Source organism: Diabrotica virgifera, chromosome 7 (genome assembly GCF_917563875.1).
Source record: "Diabrotica virgifera virgifera chromosome 7, PGI_DIABVI_V3a".
In the NCBI taxonomy this organism is placed as follows: Eukaryota; Metazoa; Arthropoda; class Insecta; order Coleoptera; family Chrysomelidae; genus Diabrotica; species Diabrotica virgifera.
In genome coordinates, this window is record NC_065449.1 from 189,162,215 (window position 1) to 189,188,896 (window position 26,682).

Here is a 26,682-nt window from a genome sequence, read left to right on the forward strand (position 1 = left end):
TAAAATTGAACCTAATGTAACGAAAGACTAATGGTGACTATTCGTTACAGCATTAAGGGAGTACAGTCATTTTGTGCTTGATATCGGCCCAGTCTCTTAATCTGGGGAATTCCATCCGAATTATCTTGCAACGGATAGTAAGTTAGGTTCATTCGAACTATTTTTGATCCCAGAATATGTGATTTAATTTATGACCTGTATTTTTGTTACACCCTGTATATTGTGTCATATATTGTCATCTTCGTTTTCCTTGATATTTCTTTGTTATTAAGGAATCCTCAACAACAAATTGAAATTTAGAGGCTGGAATAGTTTTCCTGCACTCTCTAGTCTATTATTGAGATCGTCCTTGATGCTGCCTCTTGTTATTTATTACTGTTATTATACCAAGTGTTTGTATATGTTTAATTTGTTACTATTACCAAGTGTTTGCTTTATTTTTTTTTGATCTATCACCATTTCGATTAGGTCATCCGTGTCTTTTTTCCTTGTTATTTTCATTATCTGTATCTTCCCTTTATTTACATTTAGGTTGTATTTTTTGCTTCTAAATTCCATTTTTCTGTCTAAATTGTGCTTCAGTTTTCCTGCTGTATCGTCGAATAATAGTATGTCATCTGCAAATATGCATATCTATGCAGTTATAATTTGCATTCTATTCCATCCTATACAGTATTTTTTAAAGGTTTTCTTATGTTCCTTCACTATCTCATCTATTACATGTATAAAAAGTATTGGGCGTAAACTACATCCTTATCTAACTCCTTGTGTTATTTCAAATGGTTGCGATTGGATATTTTGTGTTCTTATTGTATTTATTGTTGTCATATAATATATACTTTTTGTTGCATCTATCAGGTCTTCGTTTACTTTTTTTTCAGGCTTTCCCATTATTTGTACATCCTCTAGTTTATGTTCTATTTCTACCCTGCCGAATTGTTTCTGAGACCCGGTTTTATATGTAGAGGTGGAAAAATAATGGTTAATTTGTCAACAAGTGATTGATGTACAATGTTTGGATCTACAGGTTTCAGGTCAGATCTTGGCAGCTCAAAAATCAAAGTCAACAGATTTTTTTTCAAGTTGTTCCCCAGTGAATTCTAGATATGCTTCTCCGTTCAAAGGGTACCCCCCGTTAAGATAGGCAAAATGCCCTCACTCCCAGAATTCAATTTTATTAATTTTTTTACTTTCTATGCAACTAAAAAATAAGATAACGCGGATTTTTAGCTCGCCACCCCCCTTACCCCTCCCCCCACAGCCAAAAACGTAGATTTTTAGAATTAATTTTTTTTAGTTGGGTTGCAATTGATTTAAAAATTTCAAAAAATTCACACGTGTAGCTGAGGCTTTCACAAAACATGTCCATTTTTTATGGACCCATGGGTCGAGTGTACATAACCTCAAATTTTTTTTTAACTTTTTTAAAACCTATAACTTTTTTTCGGAGAGAGCTACAGGTCCAATTTTTTTTGCATTTTGTGTATTTTATCAAAACCTATGTATCTGATTTTTTTCAGATTTTTCTGTCAGGTGCGCCATCTTGAAAAATCAAGAAAACTGTTTTTTTAGGGGGTTTTTGGGGATTTTCTCCATTTTATAGACTGCAACATAGACCAACTCAAGGTTTTATTAATAGATTATGTATAATTTAAAATAACTGAGTATATTAGGATATTCAAAAGTTGGGCGAAACACTTTTAAACCCCCCAAAATCCATGTTTTTTTAAAGTTTTGTAAGGATTTTTGCGGGTCTAATTATATTTTTTGTGGTCGATACAGCCTGAATATTTTTTTAATTTTTATTACGTTCTATATGATTTTAAAAAATAGGAGTCACTGTAATTTTAGCCCACTTCCCCTATTCCCCCTCCCCCACAGCCAAAAATGTCAATTTTTCGATTTTATTTTTTTTTAAGTTGGTTTGCAATTACAAATGTTATTCTGAAGCTATTTCTTTGTGGCATTTTTGTAATTAACTATTCTAAATGGTCATTTTTTTTAGTTAAATTGTGTAAATTTAATAATTAATAATTATTAAATTATAATTTACAAAAAATTCACACGCACAAGCTGAGGCTTTTACAGATCATCTATTTTTATGGACCCGAAGGTCGAGTGTACATATTATAACCTCTTTTTTTTTGTGTTTAATAGGTACGTATATTTTTTTGGTGATGGCTGCATGTCTATTTTTTGTGTTTTGTGTATTTTATCAAAAACTATATTTCTGACTTTTTCAGATTTTTCTGTAAGGTGCGCCATCTTCAAAAATCCGCAAAACTGATTTGTTCGGTGCTTTTTAGGGATTTTCTCCATTTTATATACTTCAAAATAGATTAACTCAAGGTTTTTTTTATAGGTTATGTAGGAATAATTTGAAATAACTGAGTTTTTAGGTATATTTTATATAATTTGCTATTGAATAAACTTAAAAACCACCTGCTAGTTTTCACAATCATAAACTTGCCAGGATGACACGTTCCACAATTAAAATTACGTTTTACAATTAAAACTTCCCCTGTTTCCATACCTACGTCAAAGTTTGTCCGACTAGATACCATTAACGCGGGATCCAGGCTTAATATTTTTTGAGATAAATACAGCCTGAATATTCTTTTTTTCGTTTTTTTTACGTTTGATGTGTTTAAAAATAAGCCTTAGCTCAATTTTAGCCCTCCTCCCTCTCAACCTGCCCAATAAATCATCATTTTTTCGTTTTCATTTTTTTTTTCTCAGTATATCTGTTGCTCAGTTTGTCCTCAAGTAAACTACATTTAACAAAATAATTTCAAATTTTTGCAATATTTTTGTATAAAGTAAATATGTCATTGTGATATCTTTTAGGTAGGATACAAAAAACCAAAATAAAACAGAATAATCAATTTAAGAAAAATACATTATTTTAATATATCATACTTCTTGTCGTTTTGTGAATCAAAACATTTTGTTCTTTGTTCATTAGTTTGTATTTAGTAGGTACCCTAATATTACCTTACATTATACATATTGTAATTATTCAAATATGTGCTTGTACCATCTACATAACCTATATCTCTGCTCTGCCTATTAAAATGTCATTTTGCTTCACGTTTACTGCCACGTAAAACACCATAAAAAGAATAAAGAAAGTATTACCAAAGAATATATAGCTTCGTATATACCCTTAGCGTATTCGGAGAGTATATTCGTTGGTATTACACTTTACAGTTCTAAAGTCTTCATCGCTGTCTTCGTCTATTACAGGTATAACATCTGTATTGTCAAAGAGTTTTGTAAGATATTCTGCTGGCTTGATGATTTTTGTAAAATATCTTCCATGCGATAAATATCATATTATGGCAGCTACATGCGAACAACAACCTATGGTTATGTTGCCGTTTCCGCAACTCACATCTACAACAGTATCTATCGTTTAATGTTTTCCAAACCATCTTCGTTTGGCTCATATTGCAAATAGTCCATGCTGTATGCTTGTCCCCATTAGGTAAATTATTCCGATTCATTTTTTTGCACAAACTTGCTCAAAAACAGGTCCTTATAACAAATCCACAAGGTGAAAGGCAGTACCGCGGTCGGAAAATTGTTTAAACAATTTTTTAAACGAATTCAAAAAATCAATTTTTTCACTTAGGACAAATTTGTTTTAGATTCTCTGGATCAACCTGAGCAAAAAAGGCCTCTTGTGATTTTTCTATAAAATTAACTGTTGTCGAGTTACATGCAATTTAAAATTTGAAAAACGCGAAAATAGCCATTTTCAAGGCTTTAACTCGATTAAAAATTATTATTATGAAAGTCATAAAGTGACCAACTCAAAGTTTATATGTATTCGTTATAAAAGGTTATATGTATTGTACACTCGACCTACGGGTCTAAAAAAATAGATATGTTTTTTAGAAGCCTCATAAAATTTTTAAATTAATTGCAACTTTACTAAACAAAAAAAAAATAGAAAAATTGACGTTTTTGTGGGGGCAGGGGAGGGGGTGGTGGGCTAAAAATGCGATTAGTCTTATTTTTTAATCACATATAACGTAAAAAAATGAAAAAAAATATTCAGGCTGTATCGATCTCAAAAAATATCATTAAGCCCGCAAAAACCCTTACATAACTTAAAAAAACATGCTTTTTGGGGGGGTTTAAAGGTGGTTTGCCCAATTTTTGATAATCCTAAAATAGTTATTTCAAATTATACATAATCTATTAAAAAAACCTTCAGTTGATCTATGTTGCATCTATAAAATGGAGAAAATCCCTAAAAACCCCCTAAAAATACAGTTTTCCTGATTTTTCAAGATGGCGCACCTAACGGAAAAATCTGAAAAAAATCAGAGAGATAGACTTTGATAAAATACACAAAATGCAAAAAAAACTGGACCTGTAGCCCCCTCCAAAAAAAAGTTATAGGTTTTAAAAAAGTTAAAAAAAAATTTGAGGTTATGTACACTCGACCTACGGGTCCATAAAAAATAGACATGTTTTGTAAAAGCCTCAGCTACACGTGTGAATTTTTTGAAATTTTTAAATCGATTGCAACCCAACTAAAAAAAATTAAATCTAAAAATCTACGTTTTTGGCTGTGGGGGGAGGGGTAAGGGGGGTGGCGAGCTAAAAATCCGCGTTATCTCATTTTTTAGTTGCATAGAACGTAAAAAAAATTATAAAATTGAATTCTGGGAGTGAGGGCATTTTGCCTATCTTAACGGGGGGTACCCTTTATTGCAAGAAGAATGACCCAATGGCTACACAAATATTAAATCGAAAGTTTTGATTACTAATTATTTTCTATCATATTCTCATAAAACTGTAGTCACCTCTCTGGACCATCTTAATTTATTTTACTGTTTTAAAGATGCAGTTTTTAATTTTTCAGTACTCTAAACGTAGTATTTATTTTATTTTCAGGGGAAACTCAAAATACCATTACTACGGAATCAGAGTCAAACCTGGCTCTTCGTTAATGAACTTAGAAGACCAAAGCAGTCGCGTGGTACTGAGCTCTAATAATACAAACGGAAAAGCTCAAGGAACCGTTCGGCCTTTTAAACGCAGTTCAGATTCTTCAGACTCGATTAACTCTGGCTTATCTCAACATGTTGCGTATCTAGGTAAGTTTTGCGTCCATTTTTAAATACCTATACCTACATAATTATAGACTGTTAAAGACGTAAAGAACATAGATAGAAATGAAAAAGAAACAAAGAAATGACTACTGTAGTCCTGTCTTCGTTTCATGTGTATATACACACATCGGAAAAGTCTAGGGATATTTTTATAACATTATAAAATTAATAAAAATAAGTTCACGTGATCATTTAATTTCAATTGAATTTATACAGTGGCTCATCTTGTAGATTTTTGTGAGTAAAACGTAACAGCAAAAGTGATAACGAATATTTGACAAATCTTCTTACAAGAGAGGAACAAACTGTAGGTTTTACACTGCAGTAAATATTCTGCTAGTTTCGATTTGGTTCATGATATACAGTTCTTGTTTACTTAGTGCATTGAACATATTATTTTTTATCACGGAACGACGTCATGTAACTTTTGGTGAGATAAATAGGGCTGTAGGCCTTCTTCAATGTGGCATGCGGCAAACTAATGTAGTTGAGCGCATGGGAATCTCTCAAAGTGTTATAAGTCAATTGTGGTGGCATTTTTGTGACACTGGAAGTCCAGCCTAACGTCATCTAGGACGTGAGCACGCTACAACTGCAGTTCAAGACCGATTTTTAGTGTTAGCCGCTAGAAGACAACCAACAATTACAGCACATGTATTGGTTAGCGACTTCTAGAGGACATACCAGGTAATCCTATACTGTGATACTGTAGGAAATCGTCTCCACTATCGAAGGCCATTGAGATGTCCACCTATCTCCAGAAGCAATCGTGCTGCAAGATTAGAGTGATCTAAAGAATATCAAAACTGGAATGAGAATGATTGGGCTACAGTTTTATTCTCCGACGAGTCTAGATTTCATCCAGATTATCGTCGAGTAAGAGTGTGGAAACGATATGGAAATGTAGAACGTTTAAAATATATTCAGCACGTTTACACATACAGAGGTGGTGCAGTAATGATATAGAGTGGAATAATAGTCGGTAGCAGAACGGACCTCGTTTTTCCAAACCGCTTCCTTACAGCTCAGCACCTCCTTAGACCATTTTACAATCTATCGTTCATCCGTTTGCTGATAAGGTTGGTCAAGGTCAACAGTTCCACCTCATGCATGACGTTCACATGTCGCACGCCCAGTGACGTACTGGCTTACCAACGAAGGTATTGGTGTGTTACCTTGGCCAGGACAATTCCCCGACCTGAATCCCATCGAGCATGTATCGAAGCATGCTTCAACGAAGAATTACTCTAGATATGGGTAACATATACACGCCGTTTTTTTCCGAGAACATCTGATAGAAGAATGAGCAAACGTACCTCAACAGGGTATCGACAATCTTATTTTGTGTACATGAACGGCAGATGTAGAGCCTTAATAAACCAGGGTGGAGGCGATACTTTGTATTCATTCTGTTTTTTCTTATTACGACCATATTTTGTGATGGCCTATTGTTTTTTAATTGTACTTCTCGATATTTTTGACATTTCAACAAATTTTGTTGTATATGTTATCTGCCAAACCCGATTTCAGGATAAACTAGTTTGGCCTAGGCGTCTGTCCTGAGCCCGATAGGATAAACTAGTTTAGCCTAGGACAATCTAGTTTATCCTGATACTAATACAGGATAAACTAGTACGGCCTAGTTTAAACATTATAATATACCTACAAAGCCAAAATAAATAGATACATTTCTGAATAAAATACTCTGTAACTAGAAAATAATTATTTTTATTAAAACAATAATGATTCGTCGTTAAAACTAATGGACAATTGGTAATACAAACAATCATAATATTATAAAAAATATTCAACGTTTTTTATAAAAGCAACCGTTATTATACCTCAATTGAGGAGCAACTAAGCAAATAGCATTAAATCCAGTTTTAGACATTTTTTAAGTAAATAGTACAAATTACTTGGTTTAGTTCAATCTACATTGTGAACTATTCACAATGTGTTTGTGAATTTGCTTTAAATCTAATATATATTGCTATATGAATTATTCAAAACTAAACAAAAATGCATTAAATCCCATTTTAAGACCAAGCAAACTGACGTAAATCCATCATGTTTAACCAAACTGCAATAAATCCTTGAAAAAATATTTAGTGGGAAGAATAAGACCTTAAATGGTATAAGGACATTCTAGAGAATGCGATTGTCTAGAAAATGATATAGGTCTACATATTTGAGAAGCTTTGTTTTATAAATTAATAGCGTTTTCGTAAGTTGGTGTTTTATTTTGGACACTTAGGTATTTATTTATTTGACAAAAAGACATAAATCTAACCAACAGTTCAGGAAAACGAAATAAATCCATTCATATGGAGAAAATGTTATAAATCTACACAACGTTTAAGCAAACTGAAATAAATCCAACAAAATGAAAGCTTTAAAAATTGAAAACTCAGAAATTGAACACAAAACTCCAACTTACTGTTAAAAATAATGTTAATAATAAATTTCTATAGTCAATAAAATATTTACTTTTAACTAGGTTTAATTCAATTAGTTTTTTGTTGATAACTCAAAATCATATATTTTGGATTTAATGCGTTTTGCTCAGTTGCTCCTCAATTATAAAAATTATAATTTATTTTCCCATGGAGTGCTTTGGTGACACTTAGAATTGCGGAGATTGCGGAGTATCATTGCTTTCTTGCACTTGCATCTGTTTGTGGAACAGTTTTTGTTACAGCTGCATTTGACATCCAACTGAATCTCTCGTAGCTGCAACCTTTAACGATATTTTAGCACTCGATGACAAAATAAATAATCATTTTTATAATTGAGGTATAATAACTATTGCTTTTATAAAAAATACTGATTATTTGTTTGTATTACAGGGCATTTTATTCAGTTTAAATATCTATTTATTTATGCTTTGTAGGTATACTATAATGTTTATACTAGGCCGTACTAGTTTATTCTGCATGTGCGTATTAATATCAGGATAAACTAGTGTAGCCTAGGCCAAACTAGTTTGGCCGTAACATATATACTACTAATACAGATGTATAGTACTAATACAGATATATACTACCAATACTACTAAAGGAAAAGTCAAACAATAAGGAATACACTTAATTTTCCCCTTGTTGCCATATTCTAAATTTGAAAAAATATATAGGGAATAATCAGATTTTTTTGACATGCCTGCCATCTCATTGAGGGATTGAGAGATTGTAAATGGTAACTGACGTCTGTCATAATATTGGAGGTTAAATATAATGTCAAATTATTGTTTTCAAATTATATTTTGTTTTTTATTTAGTTTATATTATATCGACAGTTTATTTTTTAACGCTTTCCCTTCCTTATCCTTGATTGGTCGATTAAATTCGTAATAGTTTTGTTGTATTTAGTTTAATTAGGCGTTAATGTTAAGCAATGTTGTTGGCTAAATTGACACAGCTCCCAAAGGCCCAAAAGAAGAAGAAAAAAAAATAAACAAACAAAAATCTTACATAACCTTCTATATTACAAAATGACTTTGACACTTATATTACAGACAGCTATCTTTGTTTCACAATCTTAAAGACAAAGAGAAACAGTGTAGCCGGTAGCTGTTTGCGTAAGTTTTTTATTCGGCAACAGCGCTTTCCTGCTATACCTAACGGTAGCAAAAAAAACTAATATAATATGAGGAAAAATTTGTTGAATTTGTTTGTCGTCAAGTTTGTGCTGGTGGTTTATGATGTCATTAGATCTATGACGTGCATTCCTAATTGTTTGACTTTTAGTTTATATACTACTAAACATTACAAATCGATTATTATTTATTCAAAACAATTAAAGAAGAAGTTATGTTTTTTTTTTAATATCTCTAGACTTTTCCGATGTGTGTATTATGGACGTAGGTACTTTACCTTACGAAAACGTTTTTAGGTGATGGTAGTAGTGCAATTCCTGCATTTCCTGATATACAATTTCGTGAACCATTGCCAGAAGATTGCGGTTACGAAGACGTAGACACATTAAAATCAATCTATAGAGAACACTTGGAAGCATTTTTAGATGCCATTTTGAGTTTAGAATTCGCTACAGTTGAATCTTTGTGGAGAGAATTTTGGAGGTAATTTTTGTTGTTAAGAAACTATTCTCTAAGAAAATAACTTATATTTTTTTCAGGTCTCAGTATAATAATAACAGCGATGAATGTGAAGAAGAAAAATATCTTTCGAAGTCAAAGTTGTTTTCTCTATGCAGTTTGGAGCCTGTTCAGCATTTTATGAGACAAGTAGATTTGGTGTTTTACCAAAATCTTATTCAAGTTTTGGTGCCTGACGTTTTGAAACCGATACCTGCCACTTTGACTCAGAGTATACGTAACTTTGCTAAAAGTAAGCAATAGTAAGAGTAGAAATATTTTTTGTAACTTCATTATTCATTTATTTTACTTGTATGAATGATCAGTAGTTTTTGGTCCTCTGCGCTATAGTCTGGGCTGATTATCGGAGAATAGGCCATTTTTGGGAAAAGTTATTTACCAGCAATTTTATTGCTGGAATCGAATCTGATGATTGTATATATTATATAGGTATGCAAAGTCCGCAGATAGTGTGCTACTTTTTTTATAAACAAAATGGCGCCCGAAAATCAAGTTTTTTTTTTAAATTTGTGCTCTATAACTCCAAAGATTTTAACTTTACACCAAAAACACTCAAATAAAAATTCACCGCAATTAAATTCTGCATAGAGACGTGTTTTTTCCGATTTACTTCGACGAAAACTTTCCCCGGAAAAAGCGGGTTTTTCCAACAAAATCTTTAATTTTCAACTAAACTTTTAGATAAGTAATTGTTAATCAATAATTAAATAACTTGGTAATGTAAAAGCCCTTTTTGTATAGATTATAATTCCAGAAGCCGATGGAAATTGAATGAACAGTTTAGCAACAATTGAATTGTTAATTAAAAATTTACGGTCGCTATAATAACGACAATAATTATGATGCATAAGAATAATTATGATTTTTTCATAAAAAGATATCTAATGTACTTTACAAAAGTGAAATTGGACTATTTAAGCGGCCTCAGGAATATTTTAAAATTATAAACAATTTTTTGGCTTATAAACAAATAGAATATCTCGTGAAATATTAAACTAAATTAAATTGTGAAAACGGTATTCGAAAAACAGCGGCAGGACGCTTCTTTTAAAAGAAAAAACGTTTAATTACGACGAGTGATTCCTGAGATACAACCGGTGAAAGTTGACCGGAACGATAGGATCATAATTTTCAAACCATCACCTTTTTTATTTTTGTCCTCTTTCTCCACACCAATTTTCATATCCTTAAAATACTCATAACATATATTATTATAATAAAAACTATCGATAATACGTGTGAAAATTGACAAAAATAGCAAAATTCCAATCAAAAATTAGGTTGGAGAAAATGTAACCCTCAAAGTTCAAAATCGGTATACGTAAAAAAAATCATTTTCTCGGCTTCCCATGGAGCAATTTCCTTCATTCTTTTTTTGTTCCCAAGTAACTCGAGTAGAGCCATCGAACTAATGCATTATTAAATGTGAGACTTGCTTTTGTTTTTTTATAATAAATTAATTTATTTATTATAACACAAAATTTTAATTTGTTTAAATAAAAATTGTTTAAATAATTATACAGCTTTCAAATGAGAATATTTATGTTTTTAACTTTAAAAGGTACACTTGTAGTAAGTTTATCTAAAAAAAAGCGTACAACTGGGAAAAATATGTAGTTTTCTGTTCTTATAAATAAATTAATCTATTATAACAAAACAAAAGCAAGTTTGACATTTAATAATGAGTTAGTTCGATGGTTCGATGGCTCTACTCGAGTTATTAGGGAACAAAAAAAGAATGAAGGAAATTACTCCATGAGAAGCCGAGAAAATGCATTTTTTTAACGTATACCGATTTTGAACTTTGAGGGTTACATTTTCTCCAACCTAATTTTTGATTGAATTTTAGCTATTTTTGGCAATTTTCACACGTATTATCGATAGTTTTTATTATAATAATATATGTTATGAATATTTTAAGGATATGAAAATTGGTGTGGAGAAAGAGGACAAAAATAAAAAGGTGATGGTTTGAAAATTATGATCCTATTGTTTATATCTTTTCCGTAAATTCCGGTCAACTTTCACCGGTTGTATCTCAGGAATCACTCGTCGTAATTAAACCTTTTTTCTTTTAAAAGAAGCGTCCTGCCGCTGTTTTCGAATACCGTTTTCACAATTTAATTTAGTTTAATATTTCCCGAGATATTCTATTTGTTTATAAGCCAAAAAATTGTTTATAATTTTAAAATATTCCTGAGGCCGCTTAAATAGTCCAATTTCAATTTTGTAAAGTACATTAGATAGGTATAGTGTCTTTTTATGAAAAAATCATAGTTATTCTTATGCATCATAATTATTGTCGTTATTATAGCGACCGTAAATTTTTAATTAAAAATTCAATTGTTGCTAAACTGTTTATTCAATTTCCATCGGCTTCTGGAATTATAATCTATATGAAAAGGTCTTTTATACTACCAAGTTATTTAATTATTGATTAACAATTACTTATCTAAAATTTTAGTTGAAAATTAAAGATTTTGTTGGAAAAACCCGCTTTTCCGGGGAAAGTTTTCGTCGAAGTGAATCGGGAAAAACACGTCTCTATGCAGAATTTAATTGCGGTGAATTTTTATTTGGGTATTTTTGGTGTAAAGTTAAAATCTTTGGAGTTATAGAGCAACAATTGAAAAAAAACACGATTTTCGGGCGCCATTTTGTTTATAAAGAAAGTAGCCCACTATCTGCGGACTTTGCATACCTATATTATTAATACATACAACAATAAGATTCGATTCCAGCAATAAAATTGCTGGTAAATAACTTTTCCTTGTATTTTGCTAATTAGCCCAGAGTACTATTATGAAATCACTTGATGCGAATTTACTATTCGTAGCGGTACAGTATCTCTAATTGCGTAGTAAGGTCTTCCGTTTATATTTTGTAACTTAACAGATATTCGTAAAACCATCAAATAACTGGACATTATTAACAGCATGCAAATGGTCAACGGTCCACAGAAATACTTACTAAAGAGGAGTAAAACAAGAATAAGATAGACAGGGTCTCATTTCAATTTTATTTAACATTATGCTTCCTATATCTTAAAACGAGACAGCGGGTGCAAAACAAAAAGTAAATAGTTAAGGAATGATACTGTGGCATTTTTTCGTCCACTATTTCATAAGGTTTTTATTTACCCCTTTGAAAGTTACGTCTTAAAATCATCTAAGAAAATAAACATAATCTAAATGTTTATTTGCTCTGCCAGATTCCTCTAATGAGATAGGTTCTGCCCTTATTTTAATTCGCGTTTGTCTCTTGATCCCGTATTCATTTTAATAATATCTGAACTCTGAACGAAACATCGAAATAAGGGAGAGAAAGTCTAAGGTTAGGATACTTAGCGTAGCAGCGAGGAACATTTCACTTCACTTTCCATTTGGGTGTCAGTAAGCCGACCTCAATGTAGAAATTTTGGTCTTTTGGCGGGCGAACAATTTTGTTCGCCCACCAGAAGTAAAAGGAGTGGAGTTTTTGTGCTTTTATTTTCGAGGAAGCTATATTATGGTTTTCTTAAGTTTTGGTTTATCTCTTGTTATCAAGAGGATGAAGTATGTCTGGCTGACACAGGGTCCGTCAATTTCATGTTACCTTTAGTGTGCTAATGTTGTCATAGGTAAGACAACTAAAATTTTACAAGAACTAATGAGCCAGAAGATAAGCTTAGCAGATGAACAACAGGGTTTTCGTACTGGAAGATCGTGTACAGATACTATATTCGTTATAAAGTAAATTACTGAGAAATCACTAGAGTATAATACACCAGCAACATTTCTATGTTTGATTACCTTGAAGAAAACATTTGACAGAGTAAGACTCAAAGATGTAATCCATCTTCTGTACAATAGAGAAGTTCCCCTAGATACCATAAAAACTATTGAAAACATCTACCAAAACAACAAAATGGAAGTCAGAATAGATGTACAATTTACAGAACCTATAGATATATGTAGGCAGCGAAATAAGACAGGGGACTCATTGAGCCCTATTAGTGGAGTCACTGAAGGTTTTCACCTCCGATTTCGTTGAACCTCCATCGATTTTCATGAAAATTGGTGAGTAATTAGAGGATACCTCAAGGAACAAAGGTGACATGATGCCAACTTGCGCTTTTACCCTAGGGGTGGATGCCACCCCTTCTCGGGGGTGAAAATTATTTTATTAAAAATAATACCATAAATCGATAGATGGACAATTTATAAGCAAAATTTGTTATATAAAGTTATTAATATAAATCAATACTTTTTGAGGGGTCTACCCCAAAATCCCGACAGCCAAAATCCTGACAGCCACAATCCCGACGGCCAAAACCCCGACACGCCAGAATCCCGACAGGTTTGATAAGTTTTTTTTTAACATATAATAGGGAACTTGCATAAATTTTTAAATTCGAAAAAAATAAATCACAACAGAACATAATTTAAAACATGTATCAAAGATAAAAAAGTTTTGTTTGTCTTTCGTTTGGCCCCTAAAGACGATTAAAAATTCAAATTAAAACAGGTGGCCCTAAACGCGTCGTGACGTCACTGGGTTGTACGTTTACATTTTTCCAATACAGTAAACAGAATTTTAAATTAGACGTTATAAACGTCAGTAGAAAATACATTTATGTGACGTTACAAGTGTTTTTGATCGTTTGAACTATTCATAGAAATTTGTAATTTTACAAAATGGTTTTATTTTCAATAGTAAACCTTCGTTCCTTTCCTTCAAAAACAGTATAAAACTCCAATTTTAACAAACTGGTATATATTATTACAATGACATATGATAAATGTCATTAGAATATAAACATTTTTGACTTATTCCACGACGATGAGCTGGCCAAATACCCAAGTAGGTGAAGGCCAATAAACTGAAGAAGGAGAAGAAGACTATACCTAAATATAAGGTTGTGTCTAGATATACGCTAACGTGTACGCAAATAAAAAGTTAGAGTGTTAGTGATTTCTTATTTTTTATTTGTTTAGTGTTTGTTTTTAAATTAACTATGGAGTGTGGACAATTATTTAGTTCTTTTAATGCGTTTAAGAACATTTTAAAACAGTACGAAAAAGATAAGAGACTATAAATTAATATATATTTTTTTAGTTATAAATGAAATAGTATTACCGTCCAAGATTAAAATAAAAGGAAGACCTAAAGCTTTCACAATAATAGTTAACTTGTTCTGAAGCTATTATCCTTGTGCAATTTTTGTATTCAACTATTCTAAATAGGAACTAAGCCACAATTTAACTAAAAAATTGGTTTTATTAACGTTTCGACGTCTAAACCGGATGTCGTTGTCAAAATACAAAATATTATTAAATTAAACAAAAATGTTGTTGCTTAGTAAAAAATTTTTTCTAATAATTTATTGAATCTGACTAATTTTTGTATTTTGACAATGACATCCGATTTGGACGTCGAAACGTTAATAAAATAATTTTTTTAGTTAAATTGTGGCTTATTTTGCATTTAGAATAGTTGATTATAATAATTCACTTACGTATAAAAATTATTTTAACAATATTTTGTACCTACATGTCATGTCAACTAAATACATATAATTATTTTGCTAACCTAAATATATACTTTTATATATATATATATACATTGATTTATTACAATTAAGTTTGAAACATCTGAATAGTTCTGCTTCCCTTCCTTTAACAAATATTTTTCTATCAAACAAACACTAAACATATCAAAGTAGCATGTACCAATATATATAGTCACTGCGCAAGCTAAATAATGACGTCACTGGCTTGATGAAGTTTAATTCGCGTCTACCTAACTTTTTTATTTGCGTACACGTTAGCGTGTACCTAGACCTAGCGTGTAGTTATTAATCAATGCCTAGACACAGCGAAATATAACCATAATCAAAACTAATGTTATTCTGAAGCTATTTTCTTGTGGCATTTTTACAATTTTAACTATATACAGGGTGGTTCATCTTATTCGCCTCGGTCTCTGTACGGAAAACCACTTGATATTTTAAAAAAATTTCTTCACATAAATATACACGGCCTCTAATACTACAATCTAAAAATTATGTGAATTATACAGGGTGCTCCAAGAAAGAGTGGTATATCAAAGTTATATTTTTTCTTATGGAATGCCCTATATCTGATAACATTATTGAATTAACCTTAAAAAATAAGCTATACTTTCATAAGGGTTCCCTATACCTAAATACAGGGTGTTTTGATTTATTTCGATTTTTATAAAAATGTAAGGTTTTAGAAAAAAATAAATATTTACGAATCTAAGAAGCAGTAACAAATTATTTCTTGGATCTTAATAACAGACTATTTAGCATACTTAAACAGATGCTTATTGCAACAAAATTTCTTACAAGGTGGTCAAAATATGAGATTGTTCTATTAACAAATTCAAGCTGTAATATCTTACTTATTTTAAATGGAACACCCTGTATCTTACTGGTCTATCGCATATAAAATTTACTTAGCTTTCAATTTGTATTAGGGTTTCCTATACCTATTTTTTACAGGGTGGTCAAAATATTAGATTGTTCTATTAACAAATTCAAGCTGTAATAACTTACTTATTTTAAATGGAACACCCTGTATCTTACTAGTCTATCGCGTATAAAATTTACTTAGCTTTCAATTCTTATTAGGGTTTCCTATACCTATCTCCCTTCATTTTTTAAATATTTAAAGATTTCCTAATTTGTAAGCTTTAAAAATTAGAATTAAATACCTATGTCGTGGTTATATACAACACATCACCAACGCCGGTAATATACTTAAATATCTTAGTCAAGATAGTTTCATTAATAAAATTCACATTGTTATCATTTAATCATACAAAGTGTTCTTATTTTAAATGACATACTCGATATTCTATTCTTTATAATGGAAGATATTTAAAATCTCTACAATTCCATGTAAATATTCTCAATACACATGTTATTCTGTAAATATAAATTCCATGTTATTCTGTAAATACCCATTTTTACATATTTTTGTACAATAGGCTCGTTTTCGTCAAAGTAGCCATTGCATTTAATTGTTTGTAATTGCGATTCAAAGATTCAAACAAAAAGTGGTGTTCTTAAATTTACTTAATAACCGTTGGGTTAAGATATGGAAAATATTTATACGGAATGAAATATAATTTAAATATCTTCCAGAATAGGGCATCTAATATAGGGTTTGCAGTTTAATATAAACATATTATTCAATGTCACATGTAGGCCAAAATCAACTAAAATAATACAACACTCTGTGTGATTACATGATAACAATGACAATTTTATTAATGACAGTATCTTGTCTAAGTATATTGCCGGTGTTGGTGATGTGTTGTACATAAACACGACATACGAGTAGGTACTTAATTCTAATTTTTAAAGCTTACAAATTAGGAAATCTTTAAATATTTAAAAAATGAAGGGAGATAGGTATAGGAAACCCTAATAAGAATTGAAAGCTAAGTAAATTTTATACGCGATAGACTAGTAAGATACAGTGTGTTCCATTTAAAATAAGTAAGTTATTACAGCTTGAATTTGTTAATAGAACAATCTAATATTTTGACCACCCTGTAAAAAGATAGGTATAGGAAACCCTAATAAGAATTGAAAGCTAAGTAAATTTTCTACGCGATAGACTAGTATGATACAGGGTGTTCCATTTAAAATAAGTAAGTTATTACAGCTTGAATTTGTTAATAGAACAATCTAATATTTTGACCACCCTGTAAAAAGATAGGTATAGGAAACCCTAATAAGAATTGAAATCTAAGTATATTTTCTGCGCGATAGACTAGTAAGATATAGGGTGTTCTATTTAAAATAAGTAAGTTATTACAGCTTGAATTTGTAATTAGAACAATCTAATATTTTGACCACCCTGTAAAAAGATAGGTATAGGAAACCCTAATAAAAATTGAAAGCTAATTAAATTTCCTACGCGATAGACTAGTAAGATACAGGGTGTTCCATTTAAAATAAGTAAGTTATTACAGCTTGAATTTGTTAATAGAACAATCTCATATTTTGACCACCCTGTAAGAAATTTTGTTGCAATAAGCATCTGTTTAAGTATGCTAAATAGTCTATTATTAAGATCCAATCAAGAATTTGTTACTGCTTCTTAGATTCGTAGATATTTATTTTTTTTCTAAAACCTTACATTTTTATAAAAATCGAAATAAATCAAAACACCCTGTATTTAGGTATAGTGAACCCTTATGAAAGTATAGCTTATTTTTTAAGGTCAATTTAATAATGTCATCAGATATAGGGCATTCCGTAAGAAAAAATATAACTTTGATATACCACTCTTTTTTGGAACACCCTGTATAATTCACATTATTTTTAGGTTGTAATATTAAAAGCCCTGTATATTTCTGTGAAGAAATTTTTTTTAAATATCCAGTGGTTTTCCGTACAGAGACCGAGGCGAATAAGATGAAGCACCCTGTATAGTGGGAAATAAGCCACAATATTATTAAAAAATGATTTTTATTAACGTTTCGACGCCCAAATCGGGTGCCGTTGTCAAAATACAAAATACTATTGAAACGTTAATAAAAATAATTTTTTAATAATATTGTGGCTTATTTCCCACTATATATAGTTAAAAATAATCAAAACTAATGCAAAACTATGTGACGTCACGGGCCTATTGCTTTGAACTATTTTCCGAAGAAGACTTTAAATATGTATTTCTAAGTTATTACGAGTTGTTGAAGCGTTAAATTTTGGAAATCTCATATTTAAACAAAACTGAACATTATTATCTAATAAAAAAAATGTGCAAGTTCCCTATTACATTTATTTCTTGTTTTTTGTTTATGGCCATCTGTTTTTTATTTTTTGTTACCAAACAAAAGTATTTTGTATTAAAAGTATTTAACAAAAGTCGGAATTTTTTACTTATGCGAGGATTGTTGCATGTCGGGATTTTGGCCCGTCGGGATTCTGGCGTGTCGGGATTCTGGCGTGTCGGGATTCTGGCGTGTCGGTGTTTTGGCCGTCGGGATTTTGGCTGTCGGGATTTTAGGCGGCACCGCTTTTTGAGTTATTAAAGACCAAAGATTTTATTTTTTCGTAAAGAAATGCATGTTTTAAATCAGTTTTTCACGTATAACTCAAAAACTATAAGCTTTTACAAAATAGTTATTATCACTGAAATTGGTGATAATAAAAAACTGAATACATTACTCACTTGAAGCACTAAACTAATGTTAGTTCAAAGTGAGATTGGCAATTGAATGTGTATTTCTTTCGACGAGTACTTAAATCTAAGTATTCAAGCTTAAATAACGGGACAACGATGAAATGTATAAAATATACCTGCTAATCATTTGTCAACGTATTTCGGAATACCTATTAAATGAGCTTCAGTACAAGTTAATAGCGTCAAAATTAAGTTATGATGAAAATAAAAGAACCCTTTCGAATTTTTTAGGAAAAAGTGAAAAATAAAACACACGCTATTTCCACAAAAATTAAAATTTATAGCAATCCTTACAAGAACTTCTTTATATTAGCATAAGTAACGATTTCAATAATTTTGACCGGTTTAGAATGCATATTTTTGAAAAAAAGATATAATTTAAAAAAATCATAATTTTTAAAATTTCTGTAATTTTCATATTCTTTTGATAATAACTCCAAAAATACTCAATATACGTAAAAAATAAAATATATACCTAAATTTTAGTTTTTTCTTTGTCAAATATTTTACTTGTTTTACTATTTCCGTAGGATAAAAAATAACCGAGATAGAAACGTTTAAATCTTAAATTTTGCTGTGAAACCATGCAACCGGGGCCATTTAACCTTTTATTTTTAAAAAAGTAAGTTGTCTAAAAGATTAAATTTAACGTGGTTAAATAGCCCTTGGAATTATCTTTCATACTTTTTTTAGATAAACCTGATATCGTAAAAATAAATGGAGTTTATAAAAAAAAAACAATAACATTTTTTGGAAAAAATTTTAAAAGATAAATTTTGAAAGAAATTTGATGCATAAATTTTAATGCTATCAACATGTTCGGGGGCTTATTCGATAGATATTTTTAAGTACTTTGACAAATGTTTAATAAGTTTATGTTATAAAATGCATCATTTTCCCGTTATTTGAGCTTGAATACTTAGATTTTTTTACTCGCCGAAAAAAATATATTCAATTACCCATAACTCACTTTTAGTTAACATTAAAAGGTTTTTCTAGTAAAGGGTTTATTTCATTTTTTATTAGCTTCAATTTTGGTAATAATAACTTTTTTGTAAAAACTTATAGTTTTTGAGTTATTGATGTAAAATCGTTTAAAACATGCATTTTTCTCAAGGAAAATTAATATCTTTGACCTTCAATAACTCAAAAAGTTTTCATTTATTTTAATAACTTTATATAATAAATTTTGCTTAGAATTTGTCCCTCTATCGAATTATGGGGTTATTTTCAATAAAATAATTTTCACCTCCGAGAAGGGGTGGCATCCACCCCCAGGGTAAAAGCGCAAGTTGGCACCATGTCACCTTTGTTCCTTGAGATATTTTCTAACCACTCACCAATTTTCATGCAAATCGATGCAGGTTAAACGAAATCGAAGGTAATAGCTCATATCCACCTTCAGTGACTGCAATATATGCTCTTCAATTTAATCATGGATGAAATCATCAAAAGCGTCAACTTAGAAAGATGATACAGAATGAAAAACAAAGAAGTAAGAATACTCTGTTACGAAGATGACGCAATACTGATAACCCAAAATAAAGATAGTCTGCAAAAGAATTAAATATGACAATTTCATCCCAGAAAACTCTGTGTGTGTTTTTGTGTTTTATTGGCACTGGTTTTCACAACCAACTGGCCAGTCAATTTCATAATGATTTTTTAGACTATAACTTATCACTAACTCAGGGTAGTAATGTGTAGTGTGTGTGTTGAGTAAGTGTCTTGTTACTTTGCAAAGTCGACGTCATTGTCTTTGCAAAGAGACGCTAATTGTATCCGAACGTCTGCGGTCTCTACGGTGAGTACCGATCCCACAAGGACAGAAACTATTTTCATTTATTAATTTATAATAAACGAAAAATTTCTGACCCTGGTGAGATTCGAACTCACGACCATTCGGACCTTTCGATCCAAAGGTAGGCGCTCTCACCACTGAGCCACAGAGGGGGTATCTCAGAAAACTAAATAGTAGTCAATAAATATCCAATCAGATGTAAAATAGAAATTGATGGCATCAGTATTGAACATGTAATGGAAATAAAATACCTTGGATTTACACTGTATATCTATATATTTTTTCATGGGCATTTTTCAGTGCGTCACAAATGATAGAAAAAAAAGGTAAGTCCGTGATAATACACATTTATATCATTTATTCTAACATGACATTTTTTAGTTAAACCCGACAGTCACATTTTATTTGCAATTTGGCATAAAACCAAATCAATTATGTTTATTGCATTTATAAAATGGTATTTTATTTGATTTGTCTTATAAATTGTACAGATTATATTCGTAGATATATTATACAGGGTGTAACAAAAATACAGGTAATAAATTTAATCACATATTCTGGGACCATAAATAGTTCGATTGAGCCTAACTTACCTTAGTACAAATGTGTACATAAAAAAAGTTATAGCTCTTTGAAGTTACAAAATGAAAATGGATTTTTTCCAATATATCAAAAACTATTAAATATTTTTTATTGAAAATGGACATGTGGCATTCTTATGGCAGTAATATCTTAAGAAAAATTATAGTGTAATTTGGACACCCCTTAGAAATTTTATGGGGGTTTTGTTCCTTTGAACCCACCCAAACTTTTGTGTACGTTCCAATTTAAATTTTTTTGTAGTACCATTAGTTAAAAACAATATTTTAAAATTTTTTTTGCCTCTTAGTACTTTTTCGAAAAGTCAGTTTTTATCGAGATATTTTGAATATTTGTCAAATCCACCACATATTTGTATATGGTTAAGTACGATTATGGAGACTTGGTAACAATATGAAAATGTATTTATGATTTACATTTTTAGGTATATTTTGAACCATATTAAAAAAGAAGCCACATCTCGATAAAAGGTGCCTTATCGAATAAATACAAAGAAGCAAAAAAGTTTTAAAAACACTGTGCCTTACTAATAGTACCGCAGTAAAGGTTTAATTGGAACGTACACAAACATTTGGGGGGTTTAAAGGCACAAAACCCCCATAAGTTTTTTATGTAAACATATTAAAAAAGAAGCCGCATCTCGATAAAAACTGCGTTATCGAAAAAATACTAAGAGGCAAAAAAGTTTTGAAAATATTGACTTTAACTAATGGTACCACAATAATAATTTAGTTGGCACGTACACAAAAATTTGGGGGGGTTTAAGGGAGCAAAACCCCATAAAATTTTTAGGGGGTGCACAAATTTCACTATAATTTTTCTTTAAGATGTTCCTGCCATAAGAATGCTACATGTCCATTTTCAATAAAAAATCTCTAATAGTTTTCGATATATTCGAGAAAATCGATTTTCATTTTGTAATTGCAAAGGGCTGTAACTTTTTTTATGTGCATATTTGTACTGAGGTAAGTTAGATTTATTCGAACTATTTTTGGTCCCAGAATATGCACTTTATTTATGACCTGTATTTTTGTTACACCCTGTATATTTCGTAAATATTTTTTTTCGATTATGGCGCCATCTATCGACGACTAGAATAAATGTTATAAATCTGTACTCTGTAATCACGGACGTGCCTTTTTTTCTGTCACATACAATTTAATGCGTTAGAAAGAAATCGAAAAACAGTGACGCACTGAAAGATGCCTATGAGAAAAAGTTTAGCTACGGAGACCTGGACAAAGAAGTGGGAAGTCAAGTACAAAAATCAAATAGACTGACAGGATGCTTTAATAACACTATATGGTAAAACAGACATATTAACACTGAAATGAAGTCAAGAATTTACAAAGCCAGTGTAAGACCAATAATGACATATGCATCAAAAACAAGACCTGATACAGCCACAACTCAAATTTTACTAGAAACGGCAGAAATGAGAATACTGAGAAAAATTACAGGAAATACATAATTATGACAGGACGAAAGAGGAGTGGAGACATTAGAAAAAAATGTAACGTACAGTGTATAAACGAATGGACACGAAATAGAAAAAAAGAATGGAATAACCACATAAGTAGAATGGATAAGACACGTGTGGTAAACATTGCAAGAGTTAAATCACCGATCGGTAGAAGAAGTATCGGCCGACCGCGCAAAAGATGGAGTGACAGCCTTCCATAGAGGTATAAATCCGCCAATGAACTAACAGATTTGCTTATAAAAAGGAAAAAGAAGAAAACTCTCGAAATCCATTTATTCGTCATTAAATGAATCAGTATAGACTGCAATCAAAGTGTGAAATCATGATTCATTGTAAGTTTTTTTATTCTATTTTTGATTAAAAAAAATCAACAGGAGCTGCATTCTACATCTATTTGGAATTGTATTATTAGAATGTAATGAGATAAGATAACAGATATATCATTCGATGAACTTACCCCACGTTGTATATATCCATCTTATCAGTATTCTATTTGATACGTGTTGTATAATTTTGCTTTTATTTCAGATCTAGAAAATTGGTTAACAACTGCAATGACTGGTGCTCCTCCAGCGATGCTCCAAATAAAGCTTACTGCAGTCTCAGCCTTCAGCTCAAGTTTGCGCCGCTACACTTCACTCAACCACCTCGCTCAAGCAGCTAGAGCTGTCTTGCACAACAGCAACCAAATAGGACAGATGTTAGCGGATCTGAACCGTGTTGATTTTCATAGCGTTAGAGAACAAGCATCATGGGTATGTCAATGTGACAACGATCTGGTAGCCCGATTCGAAAACGACTTTAAACTCACCTTACAACAGCAAAACTCTTTGGAACAGTGGGCTTCATGGTTGAAGAACGTCGTCAAAAGTGCTTTGAAGCCTTATGAAGGAAAGCCAAGCTTCTCGAAGGCTGCGAGGCAGTTTTTGCTCAAGTGGAGCTTCTACAGTTCCATGGTTATCAGGGATTTGACGCTGCGATCTGCAGCTAGTTTTGGAAGTTTCCATTTGATAAGGTTGCTGTATGATGAGTATATGTTTTATTTAATTGAACATCAAGTAGCTGAGGCCACAGGAGTTGTACCGATTGCTGTTATTCTCGAAGGAATCGTAAGTTGACCTTTAAACTTGATATGTAGATTTTTTAAGTAGTGATCTAAGTATGTATTATTATTATTATTATAATAGACCAGGACGGATCTGTGAAAATACGTCTATTATTGGATGTGCGAGGTGGCATTCGGATTTTTGCATATAAAGTTAGGTGACAGCTTCAGTAAGAATAATTGACTTATGCTCCTTCTCAAATTTGCCCGGAACATTAATAAAAAAAATTAAAATACATATATAAAAATTTCGAAAAACATCGATTTTTTCTACTTTGTTTGCATATAACTTTAAAACGATTCATTTTGGAAAAATGTCGTACGGAAATAAAGTAAAGATAAATGAATTTTGTATCATATTCTTCCGGTTAAAAATGTCTTAAATTATTAACCTTTCTGCAAAATAGCAATAAATAAAAAATAAGGGGGCAAAATAAGCCTGTTTTTATTCAACGTTTTTCAACCACTTTGGTTGCACTTAAAACCTTCGTAATTCACTTAGAAAATTCGACTTAATAGATTTTGCATAATAATTCTGCAATCTATTTTTTTTTAAATTAAAATTTTTTAACAACTTTCTGAACAAAAGTAGACCATTTCGAAGTTTCCTCATTTTTTAAATATAAAGAGGCGCTCTACTTATCTGATACACTTTACAGAACTAAAATTGGACTATTTGAGCGGCCTCAGCACTGTTTTAAAGTTATAAACAATTTTTCGGCTTATAAACAAATACAGTGAGGACGTTTGGGCTGGAATAAGTTCATTTTTCAGTAATTTATCAACTAAACATTTTTTTCTGTTTTAGGACAGCAGTAAAATGTATTTCGAATTAAATGAATTATATGCTTTCTTCTTTTTGTCTCATTTAATTAAAAAAAAATTTTGTCTCAATTAATAATTTTTGGGCACCCTGTATAAATAATTATGTTAATGTCTATATTAATGAATAGAGAATTGAATAACCTTTCGAATAAGCTAGCACACGACCCCTATTCTCATAATTAAGTATTTTCTATTACTATAATAATAATACCCCTATTCTCATTTAAAAAAATCATCGATTACGTCATCACACCCAGATTGATGACGTCACTGGCATGATATATACAGGGTGTCCAGAAACTCTACCGACAAACGAAGACAGGAGATTCCTCAGATAATTTTAAGACAATTTAACCCAATTCACCTAGTCCGAAAATGCTTCCTAAGGGAGCTAGAGCTCTTTGAAGATGGCGCCATGTAATTAGTTTTTCTTAAATACCTCCAGAACGCTTCTATTTACAAAAACGAAAATTTGTACACATATTTACTTTCCATAAATGAATCGATTCCATCCATTGCGAATTTCTAGTACCGGTCATAGGCGTCCGTTTTGGGTAGAGCAACGGTTATTTTATCGCATAACATTTTTGTCTTCAACTTTTAAGCATTATTGATACTGGATTATTAAATTGTGATGTATTCTAGTACTAAAAGATACTCTTACTTTAAGTCGGTAGGACACACCATTTTCTAGAAAAATCGATTTAAAAGTTTTTAGTTTTGGGAATTTGAAAAAAAAAATTGAAAAAAATTAAGAAACAAACGATGTATTTTACCAACTTAAAGCAAGAGTAACTTTTAGTACTCGAATATCTCATAATTGAATATTCTAGTCTCAAAAATACTTAAATTAAGGACAATACAGTTATGCTATAAAAGAACTGTTGACCTACCCAAAACGGACGCCTATGATCGGTACTAGAAAATCGCCATTAATGAAATCGATTAATCTCTGGAATATAAATAAATGTACCAGTTTTCATCTTTCTAAATAGTTTTTTTTTAACTTTTTTTTTGAAATTCAAAGAACGAAAAATTTTCAAATCGATTTTTCTAGAAAACGGTGTATCCTATCGACTTAAAGTAAGAGTACCTTTTAGTACTAGAATACCTCGAATAATCGATTTTTCTAGAAAACGGTGTATCCTATCGACTTAGAGTAAGAGTACCTTTTAGTACTAGAATACCTCACAATTTAATAATTCAGAGTCAAAAATGCTTAAAAATTAAAGACAAAAAAGTTAGGCTATAAAATAACCGTTACCCTACCCAAAACGGACGCCTATGACCGGTACTAGAAATTCGCAATGAATGGAATCGATTCATTTCTGGAAAGTAAATAAGTATACCAATTTTAGCTTTTCTAAATAGAAGCGTTCTGGAGATATTTAAGAAAAACTAATTACATGACGCCATCTTCAAAGAGCTCTAGCTCCCTTAGGAAGCATTTTCGGTCTAGGTGAATTTGGTTAAATTGTCTTGAAATTATTTGAGGAATCTCCTGTCTTCGTTTGTCGGTAGAGTTTCTGGACACCCTGTATATGCCAAAAAAATATAATTTAAATATAAAAATCGACCTCTGTCGGGATTTATCTCCAGAGTCGCCCATTCTCGAGAAAATGAATTTATTCCAACTCATACGTCCTCACTATATTTGTTTATAATCCAAAAAATTATTTATGACTTTAAAACAGTGCTGGGGCCGCTTAAATAATCCGATTTTAATTCTGTAAAGTGTATTAGATAGGTAGAGCGCCTCTTGATATGTAAAAAAAAATTAGCAAACTTTTCTAAATGGTCTACTTTTTGTTCAGAAAGTTTTTAAAAAATTTGAACTTTAAAAAAAAAATTATATTGCAAAATTATTATGCAAAATCTATTATGTTGTAAGAATTTTCTAAGCGAATTACGAAGGTTCTAAGTGCAACCAAAGTAGTTGAAAAACATTGAATAAAAACAGGCTTATTTTGCCCCCTTATTTTGTATTTATTGCTATTTTGCAGAAAGGGTAATAATTTAAGACATTTTAAACCAGTCGTATATCATATAAAATTCAATTATCTTCTTTGTTCCAAAATGAATCGTTTTAAAGTTATAAGCAATGAAAGTTGAAAAAAATCGAAGTTTTTCGAAATTTTTAAATATTTTAATTTTTTTATTAATGTTCCGGGCATATTTGAGAAGGAGCATAAGTCAATTATTATTACTGAAGTTGTCACCTAATTCTATCTGCAAAAATCCGAATGCCACCTCTCACATCCACCTCAAAACAGACCCGCCTGGTCTATAAAGTAAGATGTGTTTACCTGAAAAATACACGCATATGACTGTAATGCTACTGATGCTAAATTTAAATCCTAATACTTCGTATCTTAGCTTTTTCTATAATTTGTTAGTGCATCGTCTAACACTAAGTTGTGGCCAACAT

General features: G+C 31.0%; 1 protein-coding gene across 3 annotated transcripts in view; it reads left to right on the plus strand.

Moving 5' to 3' along the window:
- Positions 1-26,682, plus strand: part of LOC114337598 (transcription factor RFX3) — a 245,114-nt gene that overhangs the window by 195,612 nt on the left and 22,820 nt on the right. For all 3 annotated transcript variants that reach the window (XM_050655821.1, XM_050655823.1, XM_050655822.1), the window contains 4 exons: positions 4,909-5,111; positions 9,015-9,201; positions 9,258-9,469; positions 22,853-23,433. In XM_050655821.1, coding sequence (XP_050511778.1) covers positions 4,909-5,111; positions 9,015-9,201; positions 9,258-9,469; positions 22,853-23,433 — 1,183 coding nt within the window. The remainder of the gene's footprint in view (positions 1-4,908; positions 5,112-9,014; positions 9,202-9,257; positions 9,470-22,852; positions 23,434-26,682) is intronic.